At 33.8% G+C, this 23,344-nt stretch overlaps 1 protein-coding gene across 2 annotated transcripts in view; it reads left to right on the top strand.

Moving 5' to 3' along the window:
- LOC149071592 (pregnancy zone protein-like) overlaps positions 1-23,344 on the top strand; it is a 106,229-nt gene that overhangs the window by 26,153 nt on the left and 56,732 nt on the right. For both annotated transcript variants that reach the window (XM_089247941.1, XM_089247940.1), the window contains exons 6-14: positions 1,259-1,331; positions 4,708-4,821; positions 4,930-5,014; positions 10,305-10,416; positions 12,707-12,806; positions 16,902-17,020; positions 17,652-17,849; positions 19,049-19,252; positions 22,045-22,347. In XM_089247941.1, coding sequence (XP_089104067.1) covers positions 1,259-1,331; positions 4,708-4,821; positions 4,930-5,014; positions 10,305-10,416; positions 12,707-12,806; positions 16,902-17,020; positions 17,652-17,849; positions 19,049-19,252; positions 22,045-22,347 — 1,308 coding nt within the window. The remainder of the gene's footprint in view (positions 1-1,258; positions 1,332-4,707; positions 4,822-4,929; positions 5,015-10,304; positions 10,417-12,706; positions 12,807-16,901; positions 17,021-17,651; positions 17,850-19,048; positions 19,253-22,044; positions 22,348-23,344) is intronic.

The following is a 23,344-nucleotide window of genomic DNA, read 5'->3' as shown; positions in this document are numbered from 1 at the left end:
ATATATCGTAAGTTTTCGTAGATTAGTATAAAGCTGGGGTTCTTGATCTTTTTCAGCCGAGACCGACAACAATATCGGCTTCGCGACCCATGGGACTTTGTTTTTGTTAACAGCTTTAGTGTAATTCAGGGGTTCTTTACCTATGGGTCGTGACGCAAACTTGAGTCGCTGAAACTTCCGAACCGGGTCGTTCAAATCCACTTAACAGTCAGGTTTTTGAGCTATGAGTCACGACCAACCTTGATTCGCAGGAGCTTTCGAGATGGGTCGTACAAATCCACTTACATTCCAAAAGCTCTTGAGCTATGTGTCATTACTAAAGCCTGATTCACACTGGATTCCTAGGTGGGTCGTACAAACCACTACTGGCCAAGGATTCTGGAGCTGTGGGCAGGGCCGAAACTAGGAAGAGCAGAGATAGTCGCAAAAAATTGTCAACTAGGGAAATATAGTATATAATAGTGTATAAGTGTTTTCCAAAGTGGGCAATACTGCCATCTGGGGGGTGATGGAATGGTCCAAGGGGCCGGTAGAAGCTTTGGGTTTAGTATAGGATTCTATGGGGTTGGGGGGTGGCAATGAGAGAAGAAAAAATTTTTTGAAGGGGGCAATAGACTAAAAAAGTTTGGGAAACTATGTTGTAGCTGTTCCATGGATATGTATGACTCGTGTAGGAAGCTGCTGGGAGAAAGAAAGAGAATCAAATACGGGTCGTTACTCATGTCTCAGCTCAAGAATCCGTGGCTGTAAGTGGAGCTGTATGATCCAATCTTGGAAGCCCTTGCAAATCAGGTTTGGGTTGTGACCCATAGCTCAAGAATCCCTATCTATAAGCGGATGTGTGCAACCTGTGACCCATAGCAGAAGAATCCCTGGCTGTAAGTGGATTTGTGTGACCCATTTGGATGCCCCTCCGAAAAAAAGATTGGGTCATGACTCATAGCTCAAGAACCCTTGACTGCTGGTGGATTTGAACAGCCCATCTTGAAAGCCCCCTTCAAATCAGGTTTAAGTCATGACCAATAGCTTAAAAATCTCTCTGGCTGTAAGTGGATTTGTATAGCCCATCTGAGAAGCCCCTATGATTCAAGTTTGGGTCGCGACCCCTGGTATAAAGAGTTTGTACGAGCTTCATTTTGAAGCATATTCAAACTCGAACTAGGTAGATGTTACACTCATAGAATAATGGTAGCACAAGGTTTCAAAACCTTAAAAAATATATATATTGCATAACAATAAATGCTTTCTTTTTTCTTAGGTCGGGGATTTGTGGGTCGAGGATCCTTCGAAGATAAGAGTTGCCCAGTGGCTGCAAGCAGACCTTTCTAAAGGTTGAAAACCAACATCTTTTAATTGTTTCTAAGTGTAAGAATATTGTAATTGTTTTGCGCTTTGCTTTCTTTTCATGAAATGTACCACATCCTTTTTTTTTTTTTTTTACCATCACATCTGATAGAGATGTTTCTTTCTGCTTCTCTTGCATAACTTGAAAACGGGGCACCATTATTGTTAAAAAGCAAATTGAGTTGATCTTACTGCAGGGCTTGCAAATCCCAGATACCAGGTCGCCATGGCAACTATACAATCTGTATTGGCATCCAAAATTTTCTGTATGTAATTGGTATATTGGATTCTGTGAATTTTTGATTTGTCAACATAGGCGGAGATAGGCTTGGAAGTCTGGGGGGGGGGGGCACGGTCCTTATTGCTGGGGGACACGACGATGATGTCAACTCATATATACATTTAGATCTGTCCACTCCCCCCCCCCCCCCATATCTCTGCCCATGTTTGTCAAGCCCTTGATTACTATGTATAGGCCATTCTCACAAAACTAGATCAAAAAGGAAAAAAAAAACTTATCAAAAACGTTATCAATCAAAAAATGTTTAGAAACGCTTCTTTACCCACTAATAGATGAAATACAGTCAGCAATGAGATTTGTTAAAAATTCATGGTGAAAAAAAATAATTTAAGTTTAACCATGTTGAGAGATAGGCAAATCTGATGAGGCATTTTGTCTGATTGCAACACTTGATTTGATATTTATGCTTGAGAATTGCAACACGTTCTATGTATTTTGGTAGCTCATTTTAACTTGGATAGGCACAGATACTGTGAACAGGTTTTTTTGTCAATTACATTTTATTTCTTTTTTTTTAAATGTGCTTCTCGTCCCCCCCCCCCCTTTTTGTCAATTTTATGGGGGACAACAGATTTCTACTTTGTCTTTGTTTTGCTAGATCATGAGAAGCTCTCTCAAAGTGAAGTCTTGAAGTGAAAGATTACTGCAGCTTCATGTTGCAACCAAGAAATCTAGACTTTTTAAATTTTTGTCACCCCTGACTTATGATCAAATCTTCCTTTTGGTTATCCAATGCCGGGAGAAAGACATTTTTACATGTTTTGTGACACTGATAAAAAAAATACATGTTGAAAACATGTGCTTTTCAGAAATAATCGATGTCTCTGAACTGAAACGTGGTAAAGTGAAAATAATTTTCAAATATTTCTCACAAAAAAAAATAAATGGCTAGGAGAAGAACATTTGATAAAGACACTCGCCTTGTTTTTCCTGAATAAACCTAATTTGTGAATCCATTTTCAATTCTAATTGGTTTAAAAGGAGGTTTAAGTGATGGTTATATTCTTCTCAACCTTTGCAACACAAAATTTGATAGGTTCAGGTTCTGGTGTAGCAGGACTTGAACCTATGTTTTCAAATGTCACGAATGAAAAAAAAAAAGTGGGAAAAATTTTCATTTGACTATAAGCTATTGATAAAAAAAACATTTAAAATTGTAAAAAGAGATGAAACATGAAAGTATACTTGTCCTAAAAATATATAATATTGAAAAAAAGAATATATATTTTTCACAAAAATGAGAAACTTTGCCTGGTTTTAATTTATTCAAAAATTGCCACGTTTTCAAGACAAATAAATATATTTTTTTGTTTTAAAAAGATAGAAAAAGTTATTTTAAAATTGGAAAAATGAACCGAGGACAGCCAGAAAAAGGACATTTATTTAACAAATGAAAATTTGTTCAAGCAAATTTTAAAGATCTATTGATGAAAAAAAAACAACAGAAACAGAGTGGTGACTTTTCAGAAACTGAAACATAAATAGAAAGTGACAAAAAAATAAGTTCTGTCTGTCAAAATGTATTCAATGTAAACGGCTAGAGATACAATTTAAGCTGATTTCTTGAGAATCACCCATATACTAATCTAAAAGCTGACTCTCCTGCTTGAGGACCACCAAAATGCCGAAAAACTTGAAACCAGCGCATAACTTCGGGACTCGATTTTACGCAAGCTTTGAATATAACAAGTTAAAACTTATGCAGAATAAAGAGATTAGTGTACAGCCAACAAAATAACATAGAACATTTTTTTCCTTAAATCCTTTTTATTCCCAAAAAAAGAAATGAAAATTTGAAATTTGAATCCATTTGTGTGAAAAGTAAGGGTTTCAAAAAATAAACACTGGTTAAAAGTATGGATCAGCTTGTGTGGTGCTGTAATCTAGTGTTAGTAAAGATGATTCAAAGTAACCCCGAAACTAATTTTCATTTCATTTATTGTTTATTTTCAGTGTTTGAAAAGGAAATTTTTGGGTGTTCCCAGCTGGGCACACTGAGTCGGAAAGGGTTAATGAATGAAAACACTTCCTGGGAGGGGCTTCTTGGTGCATGTAAAGACTTATATAACCTCGTATAGCAATTGCGTGGGTGGAGATACAGGGGCAGTGTCTCCCCCCCCCCCCCTCAGCAACATCAAATATTTTTGTGTATGTATGGTTGACACAATATATATATATATGGGTGCATATAGATTGACATAATCATTACTCTCCCTCCAGAACTTCAATTCTATCTCTCTGTATGAGCACACATAATTGGAGTCAACTTGTAAGAAATCTTGATATACTGCACGGTCTAAGAGCCCCATGATGCTGCAAAGATGGCTCTGTTTTCATCTAACCCACTTTACGGGCAAGAATTAGTGCACCTCTACTATAGGGGGGTGTTTGTAGAACTCGGGTTGAATTTTTCCTCCTCGAAAACTGACCTGTGTATAAGTTAAGCCCCCCCCCCAGTATAGGAACAAAAACTTAGCTTGTGCATGAGTATATTCTATAACTCGATGAAATATATCATATTTAAGAAATAGGATGTGAGTTTTGTAAAATAACATTAGTCTAGAACAGGGCTTGACTGTTCCAGATTGCCATGAGCACTGAAAATTTGGTACAGTCAATGTTTTTTTAAGTATCCTCCCTATTGTTATATTAAAAACATTGCTTATTATATGAAAAGTGAGACATATAGGATACTTGTTACATGAAAATATTTGGGACTGATCCCCTATCGGTCACTGTAATGGAATGGTCGCTATAATGAGGAATGACTGTATTTGGCACCTGAAAAATTTCCCCCCAGTGTGCAATAACTAAGTTCGATTCTTGTGACAACACAAAATTTTCTGAATTCATCTCAGCTTGATTACATTCAGGAGTAAAAGGGTCTAAAGTCTGAAAAAAAAATTATATTAGACAATTTCTCTCTCTCTCTCAAAACATATATATATATAGATATTGATATCATTGGTAACGGCCAAGTCTCTCAAAAGGCTGGCAACTATTGGAAGAAAATAATAATTTTCATGCAACAAATACGAAATTGTTATTATTTGCTGTCTTAGGAATAGTACAGTTTGATTTGCCACTGTCTGAGGAACCACCTCATGGAGTGTGGAAGATCCATGCGAATGTGAGGAACTTCTCTGTATCACAAAGCTTTGAAGTCGATAAATATGGTGAGACACAATTTTTTATTTGTTCATGCTAGTTTTTGAATATTTTAATGTTCAAAATTAATTAAGAGCACATACAAAATATAATCAGTATTGTTTTATTTTCTCTAGTTTTGCCCAAATTTGAGGTATCTATCCATTTGCCTGATTATTTGCTGATTGGTTCCAGAGAATATCCAGTGAAAATTTGTGCTGTGTAAGAACTTTATGTGTACTTTCTTTTTTCATAAAATGATGAAAAGCATGGCATGTTGATTTAATCAAAGAATCATATCCATAAGAAACTATTTTATCAATAATACACTGGCTTCCAAAAAGTCAAACATGCGATGGCTAGTATAACAAGCAAACTTAATGACACCACTTTAATCTGGCCCCTCTGGATTGGATGTTTGGTTGGATCACAAATACATGGTACTCAGGCATTCCATCCCTTCATGTGGAGAATTTGGCAGACAGTACTGACAGCTATTGTCTCATCTAGTGGTGATGCAACCATGGATGTAACAGTTATGGAGGTTGCTCATCAATTCAATTTGGTTGCTGCTGGGGTGATCGAGTGGTCATAGTGCGGACTCGCATTGCGAGTTCCCGGGTTCGAACCCCACTGGTGCCACACAGTGGTGGTTGGCCGAAGTTGGTTTTCGGTGGTTCCCAACTTTGAGGTGCAAATGCGAGCCTATCTCCTCATTAAAAAGTCTCGCCATGGATGGAGAGCAACAGTCTTACATTGTTACAAATGTTCAATCATTACACTTCACTCACAATTTGAAATACAGATGGCAGCACTAATTCACTTTGTGTTTGCCATCGTGATATAATTTTTTTATCCCCACCCCAACTTTTCTTTTTTTTCATACATATGTACTTGGAGTGTAGCGTGCATTGTGCTACCCTCATATACTTTACAAAAAGTGTTGTCGTGTTTGATTAGGCGAGGTAGATAGATTGGTGGGCTATGAAAGGGTGTTGCTATTTTTCGTTAGAGGTTTCATAAGGAATATTAACATGGGTATCTGTCTGGTATTCAAAGTTCAATCACTAATTTACACACAACACCATATACACACTCAAATTGTTAGATACACACATGCTCAACTCAATTGGTAGTAAATTGCTCATGACGATATAGACCAGAGGTGTGCCTAGTTTGAAAGAAAGATTCAACTTGTTTACGAAGGATGTCAATCTCGTACTTGCTGAAGGGACTGTTGGCGGCCTGTGACATCCCAGCAAGATCCAAAAAATACTGGGTTTTTAATTTAAAAAATTTTATAACAAAAAGTATGAAAGCATTAACTTAAAAAAAAAATGTAAAACAGAATGAATCAGCAATGAGAGCCGATACATATTCGCAAAAAATTCCAAGTTTTTTTAACAACAGTTCCTTGTTAAGGAATGGATGATAAATGCTGCAAAAACTGTCTGTCTTAAATACATGAAAGCATTTCATGATATTTTTCATACCAAGACATATTGTGGTCGAAAGAATAACAGCAATAGGTGATAATTTGTGAGACCAGTTCGAATATCCTCAATTGTACAGTGTTTTTCAATAGCTTTCAACAAAATTTCAGGTATTCAAAGACGTGACTCTAATTCTGTTTCTTCAGGCGTGCGATGGTGATATGAACATCACTGAAGACTTTTTAGAAATTTTTTCTGTTCACAAAACCACAACAAATCGTATGTGCTACCTCATTACATAAAAGTTTGTTTGTTGTCTTGCCATAAGATCCTAAAAATATATTTGTTTTTACTTTTAAGTTAGGTAAAACTGTTCCTGGAAACAAAAGATTGTTTCATTTCTTAATGGTAAAACACGGGTGTGATAACTAGCATTCTTAATTAACATTACAGCAAATTTGAATTGAATTAAATAACAAACTTTATAAGGAATAAGTTTAAGTTAATAAAATATATGCATGATGCATTGACAAGTTTTAGGTGTAAACTGGATTTGTTCAAAAGCCGTTTAGAAGAGAATATTTTCCAAATATTTTTACGTGTGTCAGCATGTTGATCAATAAAAATCTTGGTTGGTAGGTAGAATTAATTTTGTGCGGTTCATTCATAATTCTTCTTTCACTTCCTTTCAATTGCAATTGAACAGTTTTTAGAATGTTTATAATTAATTTTAATTATTAATTGAAATTTTTTAAATAAATTTTTTTATAAAGAAATTGATATGTTTTTAATTATTGAATTTTAATAATTGGCGGTGACTTTTGAGAGATCATTTTGAAGTAAATGGCCCACAATCCAATCGAGTTTGACACCCCTGCCATAGCAATATACTGATCATCAGACGAGGTGGTGACCCTTGGTTGGCCAGGCAGGGGTCTCCGGACAACTGTTTCTCATTTGAAATTGTTTCTATAGTCATTCAATTGGTACATGCCGGAATGTGTGTTCTTAGTGTATGTGTGGCCTTTAACGTATTCATATTGTTATAGTAGCCAAGCAAAATCAAGGAGTGACCTCCACAACTATGTATAGCAACACAGCACCAACAGAACGCAAAACAAGTGCAACTCCAATAATATGAATATGTTAAAGGCCACACATACACTAAGAACACACATTACTGCATGTACCAGTTTGTTAGAAATTCTACAAAGGAATGTATACAAAGTGCATGTATATGGCTAAATAGTATCCGCTGTATTGGTCGAGTGGTCATAATGACGGACTGGCATCACGGGGACCCGGGTTCGAGCACCACTGTCACAACAGTGGTGGTCGGCTGAAGTTGGTTTTCTGTGGTTACCAACTTCGAGTCGCAAATGCGAGCCGATCTCCCTGTTAAAAAGTCTCGCCACAGAGAGCAACAGTCCTACAAACAGTACAAATATTCAGTCACTACACATCACTCACTTCACTTCTGAGATATAGATGGCAGCACTGAAAAATCATACACAACACTAGACACGCACTCAAACTGTTAGGTTCACACACTTACACTTCCGGCACAACTCACTAGGTAGTAAATTGCCTATGGCGATAGACCTGAGTTGTGCTCGGTTTGAAAAGAAAAGAAAAAAGAAAGGCTAAATAGTAGTATTCATAAAAAACGTGTTGATTCGTAAAACCTAACTTCAACTATATTTGCTACATGTTCTGAAATAGGCCTTTTTCATAAGCTGTTAAACAGTGTCGTGAACAGTTTCATGCCCATTGTTCATGTTGAAAAAATTTTCAAAAACACTCATATGGGCTTTCTTAAACCTGCGTAAAGTGGTATTGAAGATCCCACCATATCTTTGCTATAATCACCATCATCAGGTATATGTGCATCATCCGAATCAAATGGATCAAAAGTATAGGTTTGTTTTTTTTCAAGAGAATCGATGAAGCTCCAGAGATTAATTCAATTGATTGCTGTCGTAACTGAGCAGTTTATGATTAATAACAATACTTTCTTGCACAGTTTAGATTTAATAAGCATTTTTTGTTTTCATTTGGTACAAGCAAAGGATCATTCAACATCTAACAAATGAAAAACATATTCCATTTACAAGATTGTTTCTTGCGCAATTGATGGAGGCATTTATTATGATCCATTCCCAACTTGTATGATGTTGCTCAATAATTCACACATTTTTACTCTTTCACAGATTTAACCTTACTATACAAACTGATAAAAACTACATGTTAACTGCCTATACATTTATGTTTTTGAGACGTAGAAATAGTATTCTAGAGTTAATAAGTTTTGATAAAAAACAAGTTAACTCGAAATTCTAATATGAAAAGAGAAAAATTCTAAAGTCCATCAATATTTATGTTGGCACACCATCTATTATTATTTTGAATCAGCAATTAGGGCATCAAAAATTCAAGGCTTTATATAAAAACTAATTTGTTCATTGCATACAAATTTTTGTTATGTGTGGTTTTAATTCCTGTATATTAGACTGGGTACACCGATTTAAATCAGGATTAAAACCATTGTTAAATCTTAAAATTTAAATTTCATTTTCCCTTTACATAACTTCAATGATATTGAAGTAAAAGTAATGTGGTATGGTATGTATGTTATTTATGTGTGTTTAAAGTTCTTCATTAAAAGAAGTATAGAAGATCTTTGGTAAATACAGACTGTAAAACCAGTTGTAGCCCAGGCTCTCGTGCTTCTTGGCGATATCTGTAAAAAATTTCTTTTCCCTCTTTTCTCCAGCTTTTTTTTTTCCTTAGAAACTAGTTTCTCTTTTTCTCCTCTATTTCTCTGTCTATTTAATCTTGTGTTGTTTGAATGACGTCGCTCTAAGACTTTATGGTTAAGGGATTTTTAATTTCATTCTTGGCCTCTATTGTCATTAAAAATATTAATATTTACACTTTTTTTTGAGTGATCCATAATAATTCCGCCAGATATTTTTATACATATTAGAATTGGTGGTAATTTTTTCGAAACTCTAATTAAAAAAAAAACAAATTAGTTTTTATATAAAGCCTTGAATTTTTGATGCCCTAATTGCTGATTCAAAATAATAATAGATGGTGTGCCAACATAAATATTGATGGACTTTAGAATTTTTCTCTTTTCATATTAGAATTTCGAGTTAACTTGTTTTTTATCAAAACTTATTAACTCTAGAATACTATTTCTACGTCTCAAAAACATAAATGTATAGGCAGTTAACATGTAGTTTTTATCAGTTTGTATAGTAAGGTTAAATCTGTGAAAGAGTAAAAATGTGTGAATTATTGAGCAACATCATACAAGTTGGGAATGCATCATAATAAATGCCTCCATCAATTGCGCAAGAAACAATCTTGTAAATGGAATATGTTTTTCATTTGTTAGATGTTGAATGATCCTTTGCTTGTACATCGAGTGAATCGAGAAACCTGCACCATATGTGATACAGTTGAATCCCATTATAACGAAATCGAAGATACCAGAGAAATCACTTTGCTATAACGAAATTTTGTTATAAAGGAATTCCATGTTTATGCATTGTTTCTATGTAAGTTTATCTGGAGGATTACAAAAGGGTTCGTTAAAATGAGATTTTCGCTATATCGGTATTCGTTAAAACGGGATTCGATTGTACTGAGTCGTCACCAGGCATTTACTTCAACGAGCAGAAGAGGGGGAGCCCTGATTTTAATAAAAGCATTTTTCTCTACAAGAAAAATTTTAATCCATGAAATTAATTTGGGCGCAATGGCCTTTCCTGTTACATAAACACAGATTTCTGGTGTCATATTTTTTGTTGTATTTCGTTTGTAGTTTATTCATTAATGCTGAATTAAATTTGAGAGATTATGTGAAAAAAACAGGTAGGTGATATGAAAATATACATTCCTTATGAATTTTTTTTAATTAAGTCAGTTAATTAAATTAAAATCTGATTTAAATAAAAAAAAAATCATAATTTTTTCATACCCTGATATTATACAGACAACTGCTGGTTTTTTCATGCAATTTTGTTTGTATAATGAGTTTATTTAAACAAAACCTTTACTTACCTTGTTAGCTATACCTATGGCAAAAATGTTGATGGGCAAGTTCACACAAAGATATTCCAAGATAGAAGTACTGCATTCACCACCACTAAAGATAATATTGTTTATGACAACACATCTCCGGTGAGTATTGTTGCTGTGTTGCTTCTGAATCTGTATTTGTAAAGGAAGGATTTTTTGACTCTTACTGTGTTGTAAAATTATTCATCTACAGTGAACTCATTTTTGTGGGGGCTGCCAAGGGAAATCCAAATTTTTGTCTGTGCATTCCAAAGATCCACACTAATCTTCAATTAGTGTCAAAGATCTTGACACAGTGATCACAATCTTTGGATTGGGTCACATTGTGAAACACCTATGTAACTATACTCAAGGGACCAGAGAAACTTATCATTATATGTTGTGTTTTGCCATATCTGTTGTGGCCTTTGTATTTGTGTTAACACTATTGAAAGTGCATCGGGACTTGTAGTAATATTGCAGGAGATTTATAGTTATATAGGATTTCCCACTGTATTTTAATGGTACAAATACAAATATTTGTGTTTATTATATATATAAATACAATAATCCAAATGTTTGTGAAAAATATTTTATGAAATATATTCAACTTCTAGTCTGTGAGGCCATGGTTCTATTTATTTATGCCCTTACGTTTCACCTCCATCTGTGACAACCATCTTTGGAGGTTAAATAACGAGACCGCAGTGCAGAGTTACATATATGCATGTACAGAAGAGCTGTATTGGCTGGTTCGGCTATATATGTTGGGCTCTAATTAGCATATCTTGCCTAACCATCCAATACAGCTCTTCAGCACCCAATCATACCTTGAACATGTTATGAATTCTTGGAGTATTTTATGTGTTAATTTGTGTCATTCTGTATGTGCATAGTTACAATGAACAATGATTTTCAAAATTGATCCATTTTAATTGTGACATTTTTTCACATACATGCCGATACCACCGGTTGTCCAAGAGACTAAAAATGTTGTTTTTGGAACAAAACAAACAAAAACACAATTTTTTGCAGAACTCGTAATTTTTCCTATGAAAAAAATCTTTTTTTTTTCTGAAATTTTATCCACATCTTCTGATTATTGTTAACTAACTGTAATACCTGGCACTGCCCAGGTTTTCTCTATATACCGAGAGCGTTGAAGAAGTGATAAACCATGGTAAAGGTGTAAACATGTCTTAAACGCATTGTTTGAGAAACATGGTAACCAAAGTAAGCATTCCTAAAGTCAGAAGCCTATTGATCATTACTGCCGACAGTTTCTTGGTCAGCTCTAACAAACTTTTAAAATAGCCTATATCATTCAAGTTGGGTCGTGTTTGGTACATATGCAAAATTTGGCAAAAATCAGCCTAAAGTTAGATTTATATAGAGAACATGCACACACACACAGAAAATAATATTTTTTTTAGATGATAGAAGGTAAGTATCATCTGTACCAATGCTCTCCGAAAATATAATTTTGAAGAGTAATTTCATTCCTTTCGAAAATTTTAAGGGGTATTTTTGTTAAAAGAGCTGTATTTTTTTTTTTTGCCCGTGAGAAATAATTTTATATTTAAAAAATTTCTTAAAATTTAAAGGAATATTTTCACTTCTCAGCAAAATTTTGGGAAGTAAATTTGAATTTTGATGCATGAATCATGCATCGATATACATATTGGCATAGATCTGTACTAAAGCATTAAACAAAAATGCATTAATGAGTGTTTGATATTGGTCTATTTTGTGGCCGACCTTGAGTTTGCAAATTTAATCTCATCTGTTTCTTATACTTGCACATTATTTACAAGAATTACAATTAAATCAAAAACAAAATATTTGGAAAATCTGCAAAACATTGCATATGCACAAAAAGGAAGTGGATGTCATTAGATGTAGTTAGTGCCAATATGTAGAGTGGGCAGTAGAGTGAGAAATGTAGTTGTTGAATGTTAAAAATGAAAAATGTCTTGACCACTCTGAAGCATGTTAACAAAATTCAAATAGCAATTGTGGTTAAAATAGAGGTAACCTGTCAAAAAAAATGTTCAGAATGTTATCAAAGATTAGGTGAAGCCTGTGGTGACAACGCATTACTGCATGATAACCACTATACAACGGAAAATTTCCTTTCTTACAGGAAATATTGCACTCAGGATAGCTCTTAAGGAGTGTATGAGAAACATACCTCTTCGAGGTCCAATTATAAATGAAAAATACTGATGAGATCATTATGACCATACTCATTTTGATTAGTGCTAAGGTCTTTTCTGTGTAGTTATCAAAGATTTGTACGTTCAACTCCATATTGTATATCTCAGCATAAGACATAAATAGTGAGGTAATTACTATTGTGTTCATGACTGATGAACATTTTTGTGTTACTTTCTTCTTTTGACTTCATCGACAGATTTCTGGCTGCACCAACTTCACGGTTAGAGGGCATTCAATTCATCTTCGAAGGTACATGAAAGTGAAAGTTGTGGCTGAAGTTCTTGAAAACACTACTGGTAAGGCTTAAGTCTTGTAGCAGGATTAAAACAAAATTATCTTGACACATTTGCTAATAATTGTGTCAGTGCTAATTTACAGTCTTAAGCTTTGTACAAATTCACGAAAAAAACAGTTTACTCTCATTTAATGGGCGTCAATTCTTTGTATTTCTGATTTAATCCCTCAAGCCCGTAGGAGATTTAAATGGAATCACCGGTTTTTGCAGCTGTTCAGTAAAAATATTTTTATGCTTATAAAATAGGGTCTTGTCTATAATATTATATAGTAACATTTGTATTACTTAAAAATTTACATGATATTTTATTTTGCAAAATAGTTTTTTCACTTCTATGGCTGACAAAAATTAGATATATAACACAGAGCCTCTTGGCTGTAACAAAGAACTACTAACTCAATTATACAGGGCATTTCAACTAAATGGGCGAAAACATGCTCTTTACAATAATATCTCGGATCTCCACATGTTAAGCAGCAAATGTTCATCACTCTGCAATAAAATATGATAAATGAAAATAATATTATGTGGTTTTGGTTGTACAAAGCCACATTATTTGTCTTTCAAATGTTGCCAAACATGCAGAGGTCGGGAAATAATATTATGGATTAAAAAATTGAAATATGCAGTTGGCCGCCTCTCGATGTTGAGGGGTTAAAAGACAAAATTTTGCATCTATCCCCCCCCCCCCTGCAGCTTAAAAAAAAATCCTGAAAGGATGTTTTACCATGATTATTATGTTTTTAAGATATTATTGGGCCTTTTGATATGACTGTCATGCTGATGGTAGTTTGATGAGCTCATATGAGAAGTAATTTTTGAAAATATGCCATAATTGTATTGCAAAAAAAAAAATTTCAGAAAGATATATGTATACGCTCATAGTGTTGCAAAATATGCACAAATGAATCGTCATTTTACTGCTGCAATAAAGGAATTTCAAAGCTGTGTTTGAATGAATTTGCTTAGTGTTGGACAAAATTGCTACTACTAAACCAGACATGCACCTCGTCCATATTCCTCTGTGGAACTTCTAACGAATTGGTACATATTCGAATGTGTGCATACGTATAGTAAACCTTCCGTGAAGTTTGTTTCTGTGTAATGCTTGTTTGTGTAGTATTGCTATCTGCAATGAATTTTTTGAACTATGATTTTTTCCTCAAAATTTGGACAAAATTGCTGCAAGATACAAAACTAGAAAGCAATTTTAGAACTTTAAAACCTGATTTCTGTGCAATCATAAAGAGGGCGGGTGGGGGGGATCATGCTAGTGAAAGTCACATTGAATGATGGCTATATGGACCAGTGACACTCAAATGGCTTGCCACTAATAAGTATTGCTGAATTGCTGATTGTATCCCTACTTATAAGAGATGAGCTAAATCAGCCCGATTCTGGTCATCATGCATTTAAAGAAAAGGGAACTTGCATCAGTTCCACAAGGTTGGAAAATCACTGTTGAATATAAATCTTATTCATTACTCTAAAGAAACAATTCTTTGTTTTTCACAACTGGACAAGCTAATATTACAATAAAAGTCTGTTATAACGAGAGCTTAAAATCGCAGGAAAAATTGCTGTTATTACAGACTCCTCGTTATAAGTGAGTTTCAGTTTTTTGCTCTGTCAGGTAATTAATTGTAGAAAGGCCTACTTTATCTGCATTATAATAGTCTTTTTGATAATTTCATTCTCATATTAGCAAATGAACAGAACTTTGGTTGCAAAATTGATTTTTTTGGATGCATGGCAGTTGATTCTCCAAGAAACTTTTACATAGAATTTTGTATTTTCAAAACCATTTAGCCAACTAACAGCAAATTAAAATTGTCCTTGCTCAGTTCTATGGCTTCATGGAATTTGTTAATTCCTTTCAATCAAATGGAAGAGCTTTCTTAGCATGATTTTTCCAGCCACTTAGAAACAACCTTAAGCCGCTCTAAGTTCCTTGCTAAGTAAAGAGAAATACCTTACTTAGCAAGGTAAGTAAAGTATGGTGTGAAAGAAAACCATAGTTAAAAAAAAGTCCTATTGAATTGCAACATGCCCCACATATGTATATTGAAAAGCTTGTGAAGGAGAAGAGAGGGGTTAAAAATACAACTTTTTTGTGTACATACTTTGTTATACATGCCTCAGAATAATTTTTACAAGGAGCATGTGCGTTAATAAATGGTATTAAACTAGTTAAACAGTCTGTCTCAAAAGTTTAGATAATGCACTTTTCTTAAATAACAAGAATAATATTGCAAGTAAAATCAGCACTTTTTAATGGATAATACCTGAAGCATTTATAGAAAAAAAAAATTACAAAGGAACATTTAGAATATTTATAGTTTCGAAAATACAAAAAATGGCTATCTCAAAAGTTCAGGGAATATTCAGATTTACAAAAAAATTACAGGCTTTTAAGAGCTAATAGACTTTTCATTTGTTTCTATCAACCTCAAATACACTATCCTCCCTGGATCTAATTAAATTCTCTAGGGTTTCAACATCAAAAACTACGATGCTTCCTTAATAGATCTTCAAGTCATCAACAGTTGGATACTTCATTTGCAAACACATTTATCGTAAGTATGCCCCATACATTCCTAATAGTATTCAAGTCAGGATTCTCATCAATGGCCAGTCTAAAACCGATACATTTTCGCAATTAAAGAGCTTTTTTGTGGCAGCAGATCTTTGAATGGACATATTACAATGTTGAAATGTCAAGTTTGGTCCTCCTACATCTCCTCCACTCAGTAGAAAACTGTTCTCGAGGGTCTCCTTTAAGCATCAGAGTTTTGACTATCAATTCCAAAAGTTAAATTTAAAGTAAATTAAAGTGACCATTAGAAGCAAATGCTGCCCATACTATTATCGAAGCTTCATCTTACTTTATGCTGAAAATATCTGTCTGTAACATGTGAGTTTCGTTTTTTTTTTTTACGCTACTAAAATATGATACCAAGCTATTTGTTTCTGTAAAACATGATTTTGTGTCCATTTCAGTATATCTTCTCCACCTCTCTTTGGTGCTTTCTTGTGACAGGTGATTTCCTAACCACTTTTTTTATGAACCAAATACAAGCTTCTCTGATCTGTCTATGAACTGCATCTGTTGATATTTTCATAATTTCATGCAAGGTAATTTTTGCATTTAAGCCAATCTTCCAACAGTTTTGCTTTCTCGTGAACTTGTACTACATTGCCTACTGCAACCAGGTTTCGGCTTTTGGGACACGCATTGGGTCAATATATGTCAGACATTTCAACCTGCTCAAAGCAATAGCAATTCCTTTTAGAGCCTTTCTGTTTCCTTTCAAATGAAATACTCGAAGGATTTCATCGTACAAAATATGCGACAACTTCTGCAATTTTTTTAAATAAAAACCAATTGAATAGCTTTCCACTTTTGTACTATCAGAATTTTGTCTGCTACACCATATAGACACAACCTTCAAAATTTGCATATAATCAGAAGTTTTTTCTAAACTTTTGAGACAGCTATTTTTCAAAATTTTGAGTTTAAAAAATCCAAAACTTATTTTCCTCGACAATGACCAAAGTTTAAGGTAGGTTTCTGCATTCTGATCACAAGCAAAAAAATGAAATCAGAATTTGAAATGGTTTTGACAGCACAGTTAAAAATCTATAGTGTCTAAACTTTTGAGATGAGCTATAGTTCAATTTCTGAAGAGAAAAGGGCCATTTTCAAGAATTTCATTGATGCTATAGCTATTACTCTCTAATTTTCAACTCGCTGTTTAAACATATTTTTCTCATATCTTGAAGGTGTTTGTCAATCACTTGTAAATCACTTATATTATAGAGAGATTCTGGTTATAGACCATACTTGTTATGTCAGACTTGTACTGTATATGGTTGCTAGATTTGAATTTGTAACCTTCAGCTTCAAAAACAAGCATAGTTACTAGATTATCTCAGTGTTGCCTTTCATCATCGGCAATTTGTAGAAACATGGACTATAAAAATCTTAGAACTGTAACAATAGATTGTGGTAAAATTAAGAAAATAATGCTCTTGTGTATTCGTGTCTCTTTTTTTTTCAAGTATAATTCTTTTCTTTATCATATTTTGCATTAAGGCGTATCCCAGATTGCTTCTGCATTTTTTAATGTGGCGGATTCTTTGATGGAACTGAAATTCTTGGGAGCTGATAGAAACTCGCACTACTTTAAGCCTGGACTTCCATTCTATGGAAAGGTTTGACTGCTTTATCCTTCTTTACTTTCACATATACGATATTTCTTTTGACAGGGAGAAAAATATTTACCATATCTCTCTCTCTCTCTCTGTGTGTTACAATCCAACTCTTAGTTTTAGAGAATTGGACAAACTAATACTAAAATGCATTGTGTGGCACGTGATTGACTATACTGGATTAAAACATTAAAAGAAATTATATTCATGTTTCATGTTGAGATAAATAGAGATGAAAGCATACTTAGATGAAGTATTTTAAATATACAGTTTTAACGAATGCTGTTATAGTGAAAATCTCATTTTTACGAACACTTTTCTATTCCCCCAGATAAGTTTGCATGCGAACAACGTAAAAAAACCTGGAATTCCTTTATAACGAAGTGATTTCTCCAGTCTGTTGGAGTTTGTTATAACGGAATTCGACTGTATTTGACATTCATATTTTTTTAATCTGCATTTTTTGTTCATCCACCTTATAGGGCATGCTGCTTGTTGTGGCTCTTGAATTTGTGTTGAAGTTTGTAGTAGCATAAAAAGAAATACGTTTAAAGAAGCCAAAGCTTTTGTATTTTCTAGGTGCTGTAATATTATATAAATAAAATAGGTATTTCATCTTTTTTCCCCCCCATAGGTGCAGGTTGTAAAGCCTAATAAGCAACCAGTATCATTTCAAGTAGTGCGAATTTGTGCAAAACCAGTTAAAGAAAACAACTACACTAGGGTACTGCGTGCATCCAAACTGTGTAATACATTTCACAGTAACAGGGATGGCATTATCGAATTCATCATTCCTCCTCAAGATTCATCAACTGAAAAAATTTCTGTTGAGGTGTTGTACATAATTTAATTTAGCTTTTGGATTTTTAGATAATTTTTTTTTTAAAGCATTTTTAACATTATATGACAACATTTGGAAATATAAAATTATGATTGAGCGACTGTTTATTCACTTATAACTTTTTCAGATTGATTACTTAAAGTAACGATGCATTTCTAATTGTATGTTAATACAATTGATATTTGTTTTCACGACCTCTTCCCCCCCCCCCCCGCTCCACATATAACTAAGTTTATATCAGGAGGTTGCTGTATTTAGCGTTTGAAAAAATATATATTTTTCATTTTTATAATGTAAGCAGCTGCAGTGAAAACGCATCCGGTTAGAAAATAATGAAATTGTAATAATTTATTATACGTGTGTATGTGTGTATACATATATACACACACACACACCTATGACACCTATGTACCGAATTCTAAAAAATCAAGGGTCAAGGTCAAACAATTTTGACAAATGGAAAACACAGGTTTTATAAATTTCTTAACAAAATAGAGGGGGGACACAGAAGAGTTTTTTTGGATATTGGATTGAATCGTTTTTGTAGGTCATTATATATTCACTCATAGTTTAAAAACTTGATTGCAGATGGCAGCACTAAACATAACAAGCATTGAAACCAAAGCAAACTTCATGTTAGGTTCACAACACGTACACGCACATTCCGGCATGTGACAATTCGTTAAAACTTCTGTAGAGAAATGTGTACGAGGTGTATGTACGGTTAAGTAATAGTAGGTCATTATAGAGGATAAAAAATAACATGGAATAAACAGAAAAAAAATTTGGTAAGTAAGGTACTGGTCATAAAATGTAACTGTTGCAATAACCGGATTGTTATAATGAGTGTCGACTGTGTTGCCATATTCACTCAAATCTAATGCATATTTTGTTAATGAGGGGAAATAAGAATAATTCCAAAAGATTTTTTAACCTCTATATTTTTCTGATAACATATTCTTATAGTAAAACCCCTCAGATGCGGTCACCCCTCTTTTATGGACAAATAATAATTTCCCTTTGTACAATAAAAGTATGCATTTCAAACCCCCTGATTAATGGTTACCCTTCTTTTGCAGTCAAATATTTTTATCCTGTTGGTATTCACAAAAGAGGAGTTCTACTGCATTATTTCTTCAACTTGAAGAGCAATTCGGTGGAATTTATTTTATCATTCTTTTCTCTTGTAGGCAATAGCATCAGATATGATAGAAGAAGGTCGGGATGACAAACAATATCCATCTGCTGAGATATACCTGAAACCGTGGTACTCCCCAACTAATAGTTACTTACAAATTGAGCCTTTGCCAAAAGACATTCCTTGTGATCGATTACAGCGTGTTAAGGTTCTGTACACTAGCACTCAGGAATCAGATATCAAGTTTTATCACCAGGTATAAACACCACCATGAAGTTTCTTATTCTTCTTTATCCATAGATGAATCAGATCTTTTTAACTTTGAATTATTTTTTTTTTATTCAGATGATTAATTACATATCTTTGGCATCACACTGGAACATGTCTATGTAGCCAGCACTTTTTCTTTGTAACTCGTAAGCAAAGATGCCAAACCTCCCCCCCCCCCCCCCTTTAAGCTTTCTTAACTTCTCTCATCGAGTATAACAGATTATGTCATAAATAATTTATTGGTTGTTCGGATTGATAGATTTTTCTCGAATCAATGTATATGCAGGGCTCCCCCACTTGTCCTACTTTTAGGTAAAATGTCTTACTTTTATCCTACTTTCCAGTTTTTCCTTCAACAAAATTTGTGTAATTTTTAGTTGAGGAGGAATCATTGATATATTTGCCAAATAATACAAATGTAGTAGATTGCAATTAATGATTCTGCTAAAGCAGAAATTGTATCGCTTTTCAAGTTATTTGGGAGGGGGTGTATGTGGACCATTTGGTTTATTAATTTTTCTTTTGCTTAGTTTGAGGGTTCAACAAGTAGACTAGTCATCATAAAGTTCTGTCTGGATGAAAAAATAATTTTGTATTTACTTTTCATGGTCATGGGCAGTAACTAACATTTATCATTCAAAATTATGGTGCACATTTTGTGCATAGGTGAAATAAGAGTTTGCATAGCAAAGCAGTTGGATACATAGGCCTATTCTAGGTTTTGTGATTCTGATACTACCCAATAGGATTCAGTTGTCTTCAGTATTTTTAGGGCATGCAGGAGCATAAAAATATACACATTTTGCACTGTGCTTTTGAAAGTGGTCTTGAAAGAGCATCATTCTTAAAAAACTTACATGTCTTCAAAATTTGTTGTGCATTGGTGAAGAGAGTTGACACACCGGACTGGGGGTGGACTCCAAAAAAGAATGTAATTTATATTGTGAGGAGAGACAGAAAAGAATTATATAGGGTTGCTAAGTACACTATTTTGGCCAAAAACTGTTTTTGTTATCAAGTCATTTCCGTCATTTTGCTTTGGCTTGAGCCAATCTTATAGGATACTAAAATAGTGCTATGATTTTTTTTTTTAGGGATTTTTTTTATTATGCTATGATTATGTTGTGGGGTGGTCCCACTTTTTAGTCCTACTAGGGTGCTTTACTACTTCAACTTCATACCAACTGTCATATCACCATATACTACTATTGGAGTTGGGTGGGAAATAAAGGCGTCATTTATCAGTGGCCATCCTGGGCTCGGTAGGTAAAGGACTTGTTTTCTATGTTCTTTCCCCAGTTCGAATCCATGGACCCTGACGTTAACCTCCACGGTGGAAGATGAGCATCTTACCACTACTTGGGCACTGATGGACAGGGTGCTGGGACTTTTTAAAATTTCTTCTCAAACCTATCCTCTGTTTTTTACCAAGAACATGGTTTATTTCATTTTGTTTGATTCTTCCAACAAATATGAGTAATTTCAGTTTTAAGCGTTCTTGATCCCTAGACTGGTGTCTTCGGTGTACCCCCTCCCCTCCAGAATTTTTCACAGGCCCCTCTAAAGCAGAGTTTTTGGTAAAAAATATGATACAGTAAAACCATTTTTGACAGTCACCCCTTTTTTATGTCCAAATAATAATTTTTCTTGTATAATAAATTATACAAGGGATTCAACCTCTGATTAACAGTCACCCCCTCTTTTGCTGATAATTTTTTTTGTTCCACAGATGTCTATTAAAGTGAGGTTTACAAGTCTTTGTCAATATCTATTTTTAATAATCATAATCTTAGCCATTAAATTAAGAACAAAATACGTAAGAGTAAGTATGTATGTGAAAATCAAAAGACCACCTCCCCCTCCCCCCACAAAGAGTCTATTGCTAATGTATTTTCGGGTAATCTGAGTTCAATGATCCAAGGTTTTCTCAGTCCCATTCACCTGAGATTATTGAGACTCTACTGTATTGCTTTCAGTGATGACTATGCATAACTCCCAAGTAAAATTGTTAAGTTCGATAAATATGGAAAAATTGTGCGGAAATATCCTTTTGATTCAACCACTTATCAATTTTTTTCCATAAGTGATCCATGTGGCACTTGTGTTTTGTCATCAAAAATTAAATTGAAATTAGTATGAAGAAAATCTGAATGTAAAAAACTGCATCACACTTGTAATGTTGGCTTTCTTCTCATTTATTAATATGTGGAAACATAACTAGCAACATCATTGGAATTCATCATCCTAGACTGAAGTTTAAGCACAATTTCAAGTAACTCAAAAAATTGATTCCTAATGATAAGTTTGAGTTGAACTTTTAAGTTCTCCCATCAGGCCTGTCATACCCCCTGACCGCCCCAAATACACTAAAATGGTATATATATATATATATACACACACACACACATACAGGGCCACAACTAGGGGGGAGCAGGCGGATTTCGTGCCCCGGGCGCTGGACCAGAGGAGACGCAAATTTTATTCTCAAACCTCTCCCCTCTCCTTCAACATTACAAGGGGAGGGGGGCATCAAAATTTGCGCTGTGACCAAGCATCTAGTTGCGGCCCAGTATATATATATAATTATAAATACATTGAGTACATGTTCTTTGCCCCCCCCCCCCCCCCCGGAAAAAGTTGAATTGACATCCAGTCTGTTGCAATTATACATAAAAAAATTATTACTATGTTTACATGCTTATAAAAATGTGTCCTCCCTTCCCCTGAAGTTTCTATTTTAAAATTTAACTCAGAAAATTAATTATTTTGTATACTAAGGTCATGGCTAGAGGCAGAATCGTTCAGCTTGGATCACATTCCCGTTCGTTTGGTGACAGTTCCGCCTCCCGTGTTATATTACCTGAACATCTGCTACTCCATGAAACATCTTTTGTCAGGCCAGTATATAGAAGGAAGCCTGTTGAATCTAAACCTATCAACTACACTGAGTTTAAACTGAGTTTTGATGTGAGAAATGTAATGTCCCATGTTGCCAGACTACTTGTTTATTACATAAAAGATGATGGAGAAGTTGTTGCTGATACAAGAAAAGTGGATGTTAAAGAATGCCTACGAAATGATGTGAGTGCCTGTTTTAGAATTTCAATTCTCATTAATCATTGTATTTAAATTACAGTATATTTTAGGCATCACAGTTGGATAGGAAATGAAAAATAGGGCTAGTAAAATAGAGGAAATTATAAAATGTGTCAAGTATGTGTCTTCACATTGTTTAATTTTTTTTTGTTCCATAAATACAAAAATATAATACATATACATGTAGACATGTTACACACAAATACAAACGTATAATACTGAAATATCAATGTATAATAAACAAAATACATACACACAACATAATACAAACACTTTGTAGCCTCAAAGGACTGAAAAGTCCTTCCAGCAGGCCTAATGAAATTAGTTATTAGATATTTTTTTGCAATATCATTATTATATTTATTAGATGTGTTTTTTTTTGTTTATGTATATTTTTGAATGAAGTTCAGAATTTAGTTACTTATTGTGAAACTCAATATAATATAATTATCATGTATCATTTTTTTATTATTGTACTCTGTTCAATATTGTTTTTATTTACTGTTAAAGTATTTTCATCAAAATGGTTACGTAATTTATGCTTCTAACGAAGTCATATATTATGATTTATTTTTTTATTGATATTAAGTTGCTTTTCAGTGAGAAAAATGTTTAATATCTTGGGGGCAATGTAGGAAAAGCTATTTTATATAATGTTTTATTATATAGGTTTCGGCCCTTGATGAACTCGATTATATCTATTTGTAGTTCTATTTTGATTTTTCATTAAGTATTTTTCATTTAATTGTGAAAATTTGATAACTCTGTACAGAAAGTTAATTCCCAAATATTCTCATAATATGCTCCTACCCAGGCACTGATTGCATAATTAATAATTGAATATATTCATGCATAAAAAATGAATCTTTTAAAAAATTTTCATCGATCAAGTTTTTCATTTTGTAAATAACCACTGCATGTTGTCTAATCTTTTTTATTAAAATATCACTGTGCATGTTTCATTTAAGATCATTCTGTATTG

Source organism: Pholcus phalangioides, unplaced genomic scaffold (genome assembly GCF_987345545.1).
Source record: "Pholcus phalangioides strain wild (caught in Gottingen) unplaced genomic scaffold, Ppha-v1.0 ptg000018l_1, whole genome shotgun sequence".
Classification (NCBI taxonomy): Eukaryota; Metazoa; Arthropoda; class Arachnida; order Araneae; family Pholcidae; genus Pholcus; species Pholcus phalangioides.
Note: the sequence above shows the minus strand (reverse complement) of the source record. Positions and strands in the feature narration are given on the sequence as shown.